General features: G+C 33.2%; 1 protein-coding gene across 1 annotated transcript; it reads left to right on the forward strand.

Annotated features, from left to right (window-relative positions):
- On the forward strand, positions 1-11,690 carry sinhcaf (SIN3-HDAC complex associated factor). Its single transcript, XM_056455738.1, has 6 exons — positions 1-140; positions 3,138-3,265; positions 4,417-4,516; positions 6,154-6,277; positions 6,379-6,529; positions 8,222-11,690. Exons 2-6 carry the CDS (start codon positions 3,138-3,140, stop codon positions 8,457-8,459), a joined length of 741 nt encoding a protein of 246 aa, XP_056311713.1. The 5' UTR covers positions 1-140; the 3' UTR covers positions 8,460-11,690.
- The last annotated feature ends 2,326 nt before the right edge of the window (positions 11,691-14,016 follow it).

The raw sequence follows: 14,016 nt of genomic DNA on the forward strand, positions 1-14,016 counted from the left end.
TGGCCGTCGGCGCATGCGTAAACATTTTACTATACTCAGACAGAAAGTGAGACAGTAACGAGTGGCGCATTGTTAAATGAGTAACGCCTGTAACTCTTGGATTTCGCCGTGTGGTTTGACTTCTACTGCTCCAAGTCGAGGTAAGAATAAAGGGCTTTTTTTGCGTAAAAGTAACTTGGGAGTTTTTACGCGTGCAGAAGATGTCACATTCGCCTTTCGAGAGGAAAGAAGTTGTGTGACAGGGCGAAAGCTGTCGCATTCGTCAGCAATGTAACAGAAAGATGACTTTGGAGGCTTTCCGAAACACTTTTAGCCTTTACTTCAGGATAAAAGCGAGATAAGTTCAGTGTTTACACTTGATGGTGAGGCTGCTCATACCGCGCATCACATTTTAGGGCGCTCGCATCCTTTACTGGCGATCGCTGCTGTTAAGTGTTTTATGGCTAAATCGATACGTTTGACGTCGGAATTGATTTATTTTCTATATAACTGAACTCAGGGAAAATTAGAAACACGCTAGGGATGAGTGTTTAGACAGAAAGCGCTTTTAAAAATAGCCAATTTGCATTCGTACTCCGTTTAAAAACCCAATAAATAGATGCGCAAATCTTCGGATGTACGCGCAATATCAAATAAACGCGAACTTGGCGTCACATTGCGTGCGTTTAGGACAGGTTTCGCTGTTTATACTCGATTTGAACTTGGGATAGTGAACTCTCCGTGTGACTGCGTGTGGTCTCTTCACTCCTGTTGGTGGGTGTGCTTCAAAACAAACCCGCATTTTCACAAGCTCGTCAACGTGCGTTTACAAACTTCTGCTTCTGTAACTCAAAAGAGTTTGACGTTTATAAAAACCAGCTGTGGTAGTCTTAAAGAATCGTTTCATGAGACATGGAGGCGGTGTCACTGACGCATTTAATCGCGGAGCTAATAAAATCAATATTTCAGTATTACACTGGAGTGCTCAAAAGTGTCTTAAATCGTCGTGTTGATGAAATAAACTTGAAAATCTGAGTTTAGTCGCGCTCTGTGTCCTTGGGTGAAGTTGTTACGCGGACAGCATGTGTTTACAGTCTCGAGCGCGAAGCATGGAGGCGCACGAGCCACTGACGCAGAGCCGCGCGGAAAACAAAGAGCAGCGGACGAGCTGAGCGCTTTCCTTCAGCTGTCTGTCTTTATTAGACATGTTTAACATCAGGGAAAACCTGCGAATTGATTCCTCCCAAAGAGCAGGGGTCGTTTTATTAGTAAACTGCGGCGAAAACCTGCTGAATGCGTGTGTTTTAAGATGCCGTGTGGCGTGCCATGCTTCCGCGCGAGCTGGTGGGCGGTGAATACAGCGGGACGCGCGCACCATTTCACTGCAGTGCGCGGACGGCCGTGCGTTTAAACGCCGCAAAATATTAAATATGCGGTTATTATATGAGATGGGTAACTTTAGGTGACACATTTACCCATGTTGAATGCACTTTTGGTCGCGGTTTCCGCGACGGCATCGCATTACTTTCCTGCCCTCATTTTCTGCCCCTCCTCTCTTCTCAAACGCGTTGCCATGTTTGAATTGCGTCAGAGGCAGAATGTACAGTCAAGCGCCCGATCTACTCTTATACTGTACAACATTTTTTGCAATAGTAAACTATATTAACATTTATTTAAAGTAATATATATATAGACATGATGAAAGGCTTCAGATAAGCAAATACAGATGTTTTTTTTTTCTCTCTTCTGAATGAAAGTGCTGCTGTCCGTTACCGGTGAGTGTCTGCTCCATCATCAGCACCCTGTTATATAAGAGTAGCTCCAGTCCATTAAGCTCTGATCCTGCTGACGCGATGACGATGACTGATGATAGCCCCCACACACACACTCTCTTTCTTCAAAATATTATTTTAATATATATGTATAATATTATTAGAATTGGACTAAACTGTTAATAACGAGACTAACAACGTACTTTAAATGTTTATTTGTATAATTAAAATGATGTGTGTATTTTAAGTGTGTACATCGTAACATGAGTATAACAATAATGTAATATGAATAATATACAATATATACCTAATATATGAGTAATATTTTCATTTTGCGATTTTATTTATTTTAATGACTAGATTTATTCAAATTATTCTAATTTAAATCTAAAATATACTTATTTTAAACTAAACTAAACTTATTTATAGTCTATATCTAAACAACCTGTATTGTAGCTCTTATAGCCTTCTTGAAGATCAGCTGGTAGATCAGAGTGCTAGCAAAGCAAAGGTTGTGGCTTTGATTCCTCTGCAAGAAAAGCAAGAACTAATAGTAATTTTAATGATAAATCTTTGCCTTTATTGAAATGTAAGTTGCTTTGGATTCCAGCATCTGCCTAATGTGTGAATGTAAATTAGTAGGTTTGAATGCTGTTGTTATAACATAATTATTAAATGTGTTATTATATTATTACACACACTTATAATGAACAGTTTGTAAAATACTAACACCTAAAAAAAAGAACACCTAAAAATAAAAACCAAAAAGATAGGAGTGTTTTGCTGGAAAATATAATTTCTGACTTTTGACTTGCACGTTTCATATTTAATTCAGTGTGTTAAGATTCTTTGTGGAATGTTCATGCAATGTGTCAAGACTGTTTTTAATCTACACCCTTTTTTTGTCAGTGAAGTCTCTGATGTTTACTTTGGCTTCATTTATTTGATCAAAAATATAGTAAAACTAATATTGAGCAATAATATTAACTTTTTTTATAATAACCACTTTTCTTTTTCATGTAATTTAAAAAATAATTACTATTATAATTTATATAATATAATAATACTGTTATAGTTATACTATATAATAATACTATAATATATAAAAATATGTAAACATTTTCTTCAATAAATTGATCAATACTGACAGTAAATGTGTTTAAAATGTTACAAAGCATTTTTCTTTCAAATAAAGTGTGACTTTGCTACTTGAACAACTTTATGACTTCATCAAAGAACCCTGAAAAGGTCTGAAACCAATGCAAACTAATACAACAGGTAGTTTTTGCACCAAACAAATCTCCAAAATCATTCTATCATAACAAATATCATAAAATCTCTGCAAAAAAATCAGCAGAAATACCAAAACCTTTTTTTTGTTTGCAGATGTTTGGCTTTCATAAGCCGAAGATGTACCGCAGCCTTGATGGATGCTGCATCTGCAGGGCAAAATCCTCCAGCTCTCGCTTCACCGACAGCAAACGATACGAGAGAGACTTTCAGAGCTGCTTTGGGTGAGTTCGCTGTTCTGTTATACTTTTGCCAAATTTATACTAGTGTGGTTCACCCCCAAGAAAATGACAATTCACTCATCATTTACTTGTTTCTAAACCTTTATGAATTTCTTTCCTCCGCTGAACACAAGACAAGATATTTCAAAGAATGTTGGAAAGCGGCAGCGATTGACTTCCATAGTATTTTATCTTTAACCCACTAAAGAATTAAATGGCTACAGGTTTCCAACATTCTTCAAAATATCTTCTCTTGTCTTTTAACAGAAGAAAGAAATTCACATTCAAGTTTAAAACCCTACCCTGTTCCTGGAGATCTTCAGCTCCAACCCTCATCAAACACACCTGAACCAATTAATTAGTACCTGAACAGCACTTGATAATTACAGGCAGGTGTGTTTGATATGAGTTGCAACTGAAATGTGCAGGTAGGTAGATCTCCAGGAACAGGGTTGAGCACCCCTGCTATAGACCATGTCCCAAATCGCATATATTGTACTTTTATATGCCATTTTGCCATTTCAATATGTCATTTTTGTACTATAAAGAGTGAATCCACACTGAAAAATCTAAAAATAGCAATAAGTGCTTTATAAATACATGGGCTATGTATTTATTCAACTGATAACTGATAAACAGAAGTGTGGAATGTCACACACTTAACAGATGCCAGATTTGCTCATGTAACGTAAAGGGGAGGAGCTACTGGTGCTGAGATTTGAGGATTTATTTGGATTGTGCACGCAAAATAAGTTGACGTAAGTGATTATGCTGCCCCCCTGTGGTAAATGCGGTTGTACCCATGACAGGTACTATTTGCTATTTCGTTTTTTTATTACACTAATTTGTAAACTGTTAAACATCAACTAGGAAAATGTTTGAATATTCATTTAGAAGTAAAAATATTGTTACATTTTGGACAACACTGAACTAATACACTACATGGTTGAATGTATAAATGCATAGTATATAGTGTGTCAATTAGGACACACCTCATGTTTGGATGAACTCTCCCTTAAGATCTGCCTATGTTCCACTGAGTATTGAATCTGAGACCTGGATGAATGTGAAGTGTATGCTGTTGTTTGTTTGTAACGTGAGAACTTGAATGATTTGCATGATCTTACTACAGCTACAATGGTATACTTTTACAGTTTAGGCGAGACTCGCTCTGGTGAAATCTGCAATGCTTGTGTCCTGCTGGTCAAACGCTGGAAGAAGCTGCCTGTCGGATCCAAGAAGAATTGGAATCATGTAAGCTTCGTCAAACTCCTTATTTAGCACACTGGAGTTTTTTTAGTAGAGTTTCAGTATATGTTGTTCTTAGACTGAATGACTCTCAGGGAACAAGTGAAGTGCAGCTACAGTGGATGTGGAGGATCAGCTGGGGAAGAAGAGCACATCCTCAGCATCACACTGATTTCAACAATTTTATATGTGTGCAAGTTTTTATTGAATTGATGTAACAGCATTAATAGTAATTAGCTTCACACTATTAATGCTAGCATTCAATAATAATAATAATAATAATAATAATAATAATAATAATAATAATAATAATAATAATAATAATAAGAAGAAGAAGAAGAAGAAGAAGAAGAAGAAGAAGAAGAACAACTGTTTATTATTTTAATACTAAATAACATTATATAATATACAATAAATGTGTAAAATATATTAATATGTTCAAAAGTAAATTGGTAGTATTATATGTATAGTTTTGTTTGTAACTAAATTATATGAAAATATTAAAATAATAATAAACATTCTGAGCAATACCAAAATATAATGCCTAAAACAAGTCAAGCTGAGCTTTATTGTCATTCCACTACATATTTGGACGTAAAGTGAAATATTTTTTTTATAAATAAACACAATCATAAATATAAACGCAACAATAGATGTAATATAATGTAACAATGGATGTACATAGCGCAAGACCAACAATACAAGTTCTTTTTTTTATTGTAAAATGATACAGTTCCCCACATCTGCTTGACATTTGTCACTTTTACAGCTTTTCCAATTTAAATTCCATAAACAGGGAGAAAAATTCCCCCGGAAATTTCGTCATGACAATACAGATGAACATGTCCTTTTACCTTATCTACAGCAAAGGTATTTACAGGAGAAAGGGGATGTGGAAGCAATATTTACACTGAAATAAATCTTAAAGATTCATAGCAAGAAGACATTAGGTCAAATGGGAGTTTTAAAGTCTTAAATAGACAATATTGTGCATAAGAGGTATTTTAGGCTGATAAAAATGTAGTGACATTATTTTTGGTACATTCACAAGTAAACATTGTAAACATCTTATTGATTCCTTCTATAATATAATATAATATAATATAATATAATATAATATAATATAATATAATATAATATAATAAATTATAATATAATATAATATAATATAATATAATATAATATAATATAATATAATATAATATAATATAATATAATATAATATATGGTAACACTTTATTTTGATGGTCCATTTGAGTATTAGTAGAGTGTCTGCTTAATATCTGTTGATACTGCTCCTTCAACAGACATTTAACTGACTATAAGAAACTGTACAAGTACATGTCAACTTACGCTAACGCTAACCCCAACCTAACAGTCTATATATAATCTAATGAGAGTTAGCTGGCATGTAGATGCAATGTAACTTAAATTCAACAAACGGACCATCAAAATAAAGTGTGACCTAATATAATATAATATAATATAATATAATATAATATAATATAATATAATATAATATAATATAATATAATATAATATAATATAATATAATATAATATAATATGAATGTATTTATCATTATTATTATTATAACTAAAATCTACTTTTATTTATTTTGTGTTATCGATTTTTTTTCTCAGGTGGTTGATGCACGAGGGGGGCCCAGTCTGAAAACGACAGTGAAGTCGAAGAAAGTCAAATCCTTGTCCAGACGGATCAGACCGAGCCAGATCAGCAGAGTTCAGAAAGAACTCAAGAGACACAGTGAGTCGAAAGAATCTCACAATTTGGTTACAAAACGAATCTGAAAGTGCTGTTTACATCTTGTTGTAATAGTCTTTAACATGATCTGTGTCTGTTAACAGATTCAGACGCTCACAGCACCACCTCCAGTGCAAGCCCTGCCCAGTCACCCAGCTACAGTAACCAATCAGATGAAGGCTCTGACTCCGAGTTGACTCCTGGCTCCGCCCGCTCTCCAGTCTTTTCCTTTCTGGACCTCACGTACTGGAAGAGGTAATGATTTGACCTTTTATCATCATAAATAATATTTATAATTGAGGAGATGATTGAAAATGGAAGATTAGAAGTGTGTTTTTTTAACAGGATAATACCAATACTTTATACCTATGAATTTCATGCTTAATTCAGTGTTACTTTCTGATGCTTTGGAATATTTGCTAAATTTACTTTGATTGACTTTCAAATATTGTGAAATAGGATTACAATTTAAATTGTATAGTTTTGTTACGATCTATATTATATGACAAAATTTTAAGTCATACTAAAATGTATTGTTATTATATTACACATATATTATATATATATTATATTATATATTATATATATTTATTTCATCATATTATATTATATTATATTACATTATATTATATTATAATATTTATTTCATCATATTATATTATATTATATTATATTATATTATATTATATTATATTATATTATATTATATTATATTATATTATATTATATTATATTATTTATTTCATCTTATATTATATTATATTATATTATATTATATTATATTATATTATATTATATTACATTATATTATATTATATTATATTATATTATATTATATTACATTATATTATATTATATTATAATATTTATTTCATCATATTATATTATATTATATTATATTATAATATTTATTTCATCATATTATATTATATTATATTATATTATATTATATTATATTATATTATATTATATTACATTACATTACATTATATTATATTATATTATATTATATTATATTATATTATAATATTTATTTCATCATATTATATTATATTATATTATATTATATTATATTATATTATATTATATTATATTATATTATATTATATTATATTATTATATTATTATATTATATTATATTATATTATAATATTTATTTCATCATATTATATTATATTACATTACATTACATTACTTTACATTATATTATATATGCTTTTCCATTTTTAATATACGTCATATATGTTTTCTTAACTTCAACAGTACAATTTATAAGGTGATGGTGAAGAATCTAAAACGCCACAAAAGATTTCTAGTTCAAATAAGTTTATAAATACATATTTTATAAATATTTTATGAATAAAAGCTTTTACAGATTGAACTTTTACTTATTAACTAATATTACTGTTATCAGAGCTTTCAGGATACTTTGATACATGATTAAGTAATATCAATAAGTAATGTTTTACAATACTATTGATCATAACCAGGGCAAGTTTTTTGCTATTTCTGCTGAGAATTTTGGTAAAAATCTGCAGATTTCTGTGGAATTATTTTGGGAGTATCATAATTAAAATAAAATAAAAAACCCTAATATGTGAAATAAAAAGTAATACCTTTTAACTTTTATTTAATGTTTAAATTGCAAATCCAATTAGATTAACTTTATTTGGTAAACAAAGCAAGTCTCTCATATAATATCTCTACTAAAAGACAGACAATATTACTGTACAAACTGCATTGTGCATAAATCAGATGAACATTTTCATATTAGTCAATAATTTTACTGTAATTAATTTAAAAACTGAATAAATTTAGATTTACACACATTTACTCGAGTAAATAAACAAAATTAATGATGGGCTAAAATTCTGTGGAATTCTGCACGCGCAGATTTCATGTGGGCCTAATCATAACTAATACTTGTAATTGAATTGATCTGTCCAGGCAGCGGATATGTTGCGGCATCATCTACAAAGGTCGTTTCGGGGAGGTTCTGATTGACCCTCATCTCTACAAGCCCTGCTGCCAGAAAAAACAAGAGCAGGAGCAAGAGGAAGAGGAAGAAGAGGACGAGGAAGAGGACGAGGAGGACGGAGACCTGGAGAAAGAGGAAGTGCCGAGCAGTCAGGAAATCCAGCCACCGCAAATCAAAATGGAGCAGGAAGTGGACGAGGAGTGGTGATGCCGCCTTGTTAGGGTACTGACTTGGCATTCTTAGGAAGCCTCGGAGAGTCCGACACTCTCAAAGACGTTCTCTCAGATTGCCTTTCGATTCAAGAGCAGCTGGATCTTTTTCTCTCCGTCTTTTCCTCTTTCTTTCCCTTTTATTTCCAGCCTTTATTTATTAAACTGAACTGGCTTCGTTGTTTTCCGGAGTCTGGTACCATGCTATTCCAGTTCAGATTGAGTTCTTCTGTAGACTTGAGGAATTGTTTTAGTTTGTATGTTTGTTTTGCGATCCCACTCAAACACAGAATGCTGGATTTATGACATCTTGCATAGAAACGTAGAGAATAGACTTGGACAGTGAACACAATCCTACACTGTCACTTTTGTAGCCGCGAGCACCACTGTGCACTTCCTCTAGGCACTTCCTCTACAGCATTTAGCTGATGTTCCACCATTTCTGCTGGGATATAGGCATTATTTAGGGAAGCTTTTGATTTTTTTCTGTGTGTATGTGAGACGAGGTTATATTTAAAGGGACAGGTCACCTTAAAATTGTTTATTCCAAACACTTTTTGAAAAAAAAAAAGTGTTAATTATTTTCTAAATTATGTTGTAAACCAGAACAGAGCGATGTAGAGGAGATTCAATTATATTTTTAAGGTGAACTGTCATTTTAAATCTTAATTTTGGCTCAGTCTGCTTGTATTCAGCAACAAACTCAACTCTTCTCCTAGTGTTATACTGCAAACGTTTCTCCAGACAGCGTTTCTCTATGGAGCCAGATCAGTCTCAATAATAATGCATTTACCAAATAAAATTTATACACGCACAGCACAATCTATATTGACAAAAAACTATTCAGAAATACCAATCACAATTATAAGTGCACAAATCCAATTGGTAATTTCAAAAATGCAAAAATGTATAATTGCGTGACCAACGTCTATTCAAGAACCTGATATACATATATGTGTAAACATTTTATATGTATTTAGGTAAGATGCATTTGTGTGAGCGTTGGGGAAATGTTTATGCTTTTTACATGTGAATTCATGAATTTACGAATTGGATTTGCGCATTATTGAATTGTGTCTTAAATTTACGAATTAGATTTGCCCATTTATGAATTGTTTTAAATTTACGAATTGGATTTGCGCATTATTGAATTGTGTCTTAAATTTACGAATTGGATTTGCCCATTTGTGAATTGTGTTTTGGATTTACGAATTAGATTTGCGCATTATTGAATTGTGTTTTGGATTTACGAATTGGATTTGCGCATTTATTAATTGTTTTAAATTTACGAATTGGATTTGCGCATTAAAGGATTGTTTTACATTTACGAATTGGATTTGCGCATTATTGAATTGTGTTTTGGATTTACAAATTGGATTTGCGCATTAATGAATTGCGTTTTGGATTTACGAATTGGATTTGCGCATTTATTAATTGTTTTAAATTTACGAATTGGATTTGCGCATTATTGAATTGTGTTTTAAATTTACGAATTGGATTTGCGCATTTATTAATTGTTTTAAATTTACGAATTGGATTTGCGCATTATTGAATTGTGTTTTGGATTTACGAATTGGATTTGCGTATTTATGAATGGTTTTAAATTTACGAATTGGATTTGCGCAATAAAGAATTGTGTTTTGGATTTCCGAAGTTTTTTTTGTAAATGTGAATTGTGTTGTGCACGTATTAATTTTTTATTTCGTAAATGTATTATTATTGAGACTGATCTGGCTCCATATTTCTCTGGTGCTGAGGCAGACTGGGCACGGCCAACCAAATATAATGCCTGGTCATCAACTATCTTGTATTCAGTGTATTAGTGTAAATATCCAAAAAGTGTAGATTTGAGGTATTTGGAAGAGATCATCGTCGAGCATGAACGCCTAGGAAACTCTTGTCTTGATGAAAATCTGCATGACGTTTGCATGGAAGATTGTTTAATTCCTTAAGCAACCATGTTGCAACAATAACAATTTGGGCACATTTTGAGACAGTCCCAATATATTTTTGTAGATAATTCAAGAAAAGAACAAAAATGAAATTTGGCTGCTGTTTAATTAAAACAGGGGTTTAATTATTCTTAAGAATTGGATATTTTCAATATTGTCTCATTGAAAGCCAAAAAGCCCAGTGATTTTTTTTGCTATTTATCTTATATACGTGTTCATATATACCTCTTTATCTCTCCCTCTTTGCCTTTTGTAAATACAGTATTCTTGTAACGACTTCTTTTTTAGTGTCATGAAAGATTTGAGCACATGTTCTTATTTTATTTCTTCTTTTTTGCCCGGGGAAAACTTTTTCAAATACTGAAAGGCTGAACCAATGTACATTTTCACTATAAGCGTTCATATATAAGGAGTATTCATACGTTTTCCCCTATATGGTCCAGTAGGTCTGTCCTGCCTTTATAATTGTATTGTTTATGATAGCCTTTGCTGTCTTGGATTGTATAAAAGAATAATGTTGAAGCACACATACTTCTGTTTGATTCCAGGGGGTGGCGCTAGAGAGCTTCGTTAAAAAAAAACACTCGATTGCACATTAATTTGAATTCTGTCTTATTTAATATCTGCTCAGTTTTGAAATGGGTAATTTGATGGTGGCAGCTTGTGGTTTAAGTGTGAATATGCCATATCACAGAATGACATGAATGAACAACGACTGTATTGGTAACATCTGTTCAGGTGAAGCAGCTACACGGGGGAAATGGTGTCATCTCTATGACGGCGTTATTTGTAAATATAAGATATGTAAGACTGAACAATGGTTATTTTGAATACTCTTTTTGTCTTATTTATTTCATATTTATTTGTCTTGTGGTCTTTTTTTCTGTTTAAAAATCATCAGTTTGTCGTATAGGGCTGACTTGTCCTTACAACACTGCAATACGGACGGACTGAAAATGCTTTTACACAGAGGGTATGCCGAAATTCACTAAATATTATGGAGAAATTCAGGACTGGACAGCTGTTAAACACGTTTGTGTGTGCGTGTGTGTGTGTGTGCTAAGTATAGCTATTTTATTTGACTATTTTTATACTTTTGTTTGAGGGTTTCTATTGCCCGAATCCCTTTGCTTAGACTATAGTTGTAGTGCTACAGGCATGTATCGTAGCTATGCACTTTGTATTCACATTACTAGAGATATATGAAGCAGGTTTTGTATTTTTTTACATATTGTACTTTTTACTTGTTCCTCAATAAATGTAACTTGTGATGATTACACTTGTTATGGGCATTGGTATATTTGTGACTTACACAGTACTTAACTATAATATTAACTGTATTTTACTGTATCTAAAAATGCAGGGTTCCACACATTTCGTCATCCCAACACAAATTGATTAAGTTAACTCGATCGTTTTTATAAGTTTAAGTGGACAGAACATAAAATAATGAAGTTGTTCCATAAACAACTTAAGAATTGTGTTGTTTCAACTAATTTTAAATTTCATTTTAATGAGGTTAGGGCAGTTATGCAGTATGTTACTGTATTTTAAAGTTGCACTGTGAACGTTACTGTATATTATACAGTAAAGATATAAATTCAATTCTGTATATACATACAGTATACAACAAGATAAATGGTGTTGTAAATGTAAATAGAGCATTTTAATTGATTTACAGTAAGTTACTGCACTGAAAAAATATTAATGATTCTTTGGATTTACTTTTTTTTAAGTAATTATAAACAATTTATTCGGGCTTAATTTAAACAAACAAATTAAGTTGAATATTACTACAATTAATTTGTTAGTTTACATTCAACACAAACAAATTGTTTGCAACAATTTTGCAGACATCTTTTTTTCAATATGGCAAACCGCTGCCTCTCTAGATTCTACAGGATTACTAAAAGTGTGTATGTGCTGTCAAACAAATGCACTGCATTTAATATAAATGTTTTAGCATTTAAGCACTTCTTGAGATTTAAACCCCTATCTATAGCCTTTTAGCTTTCTTAGTTCACTTATACCATTTAAATAGCATTCAAGAGTTCACACTTAGCTGATAATCAATAAAGTGTATTTGGCATGCTGTCCCGGGAGAGAGCCCTGAGCTCGTAATATCCTCGAGCCCGGGGCTCCCTCCCGTTAGAAGGGCGAGAGCGGAGTTCGAGCTCAGGTAGGTTTCAAGGACTCCCCTGCTTGTCGCCGCGTGAGAAGTGTAAACTAGTGTTGTTTTCGGTGATAGTGTTGGTTTAGTCGATTGGCTATGGTTTATGTTTTTGGACGGTGGGAGGAAACCGGGGGACCCGGAGGAAACCCACGCGAACACGGGGAAAACAAGTAAACTCTGCACAGAAACACCAACCAGCCCGATAGGAGGTTGGACCAGCGGTGTTCTTGCTGTGAGGCAACAGTGCTAGCCACTGGGCCACCTTGTCGCCCTATCGGAAAAAGGGGGAGGAAGTAGGGGTGGAAGGGGGGGAAGCTTCAAGACGAAGATAACTGAAGTGAAAAACTCTGGTTATTTATAATGCTTCCGTAATCATCGAATGGGTCAGATTACGGAGCTAATGAGGAGCCAGCCGTGTTGATCATAAGCACGTGATCCTCTCGAAATTAGCTTTTAAATAAACCACACTTAAAAAAGCTTGAATAAAGTAATAGAGTTCAGTTCCTGGGATACGAACCCCTGTCATTCACATAACACCAAAGTCGAATGATGTTAATTAAAAACATTAAACAACCAAGATCGATTAATAGCCAAGGGTTGGTGCTATTGTGACTGGATGGAGCAGAAATCTTGCAACACAAATGTTTCAATTATACAGGTATGTGCCAAAAATTAGAATATCAAGAGAAAGTCCATTTATTTCAATAATTTGTTTCAAAAAGTGAAACTTGTGTGTTATGTTAGTTCACTACACACAAAGTGAAATATTTCAAGCCTTCATTTATTTCAATTTGAATGATTATGATTAAAGATGAAAAACTCAAATCCAGTCTTTAACAAAATTAGAATATTTCATGTGACTAATAAAAAAAAGGATCCTAAACACGTTGGCCTACTGAAAAGTGTGTAAACGTACTGTATTATGTCCTCAGCACTTTGTTGGGCCTCCTTTTGCACTAATTAAGGAGCCCAAGTATGGAGGCGATCAGCCTTTGACAAAGTTGAGGTGTTACAAGTTGCTTTGATATTGCCTTCAGCTCGTCTGCATTTTGGGGTCTCTGTTCTCTCATCTTCCTCTTGACAATAGTCCATAGATTTTCAATGAGGTTTAACAGGGGGTGTTTTCAGTCAGTTTCCTGGTCAATTAAGAACAGGGATACCATTGTCCTTAAACCAGGTACTGGTAGCTTTGGCACTGTGTGCAGGTGGCAAGTCCTGCTGTAAGATAAAAATCATCATCTCCAAAACGCTTGTTGGCAGCAGGATGCTCTAAAAGTCCTGGTATAGAGCTGCGTTGATTGTGCACTTGATAAAAGAGAATGGACCCATATCAGCATACTGTATAACATGGCTGTCGAAACCATCACTGACTGTGGAAACTTCACACTGGACTTTAAGCAGACTTTTCGTTCCTCCAGACTCTGGGATCT

This window comes from Danio aesculapii, chromosome 4 (assembly GCF_903798145.1).
Source record: "Danio aesculapii chromosome 4, fDanAes4.1, whole genome shotgun sequence".
Lineage (NCBI taxonomy): Eukaryota > Metazoa > Chordata > Actinopteri > Cypriniformes > Danionidae > Danio > Danio aesculapii.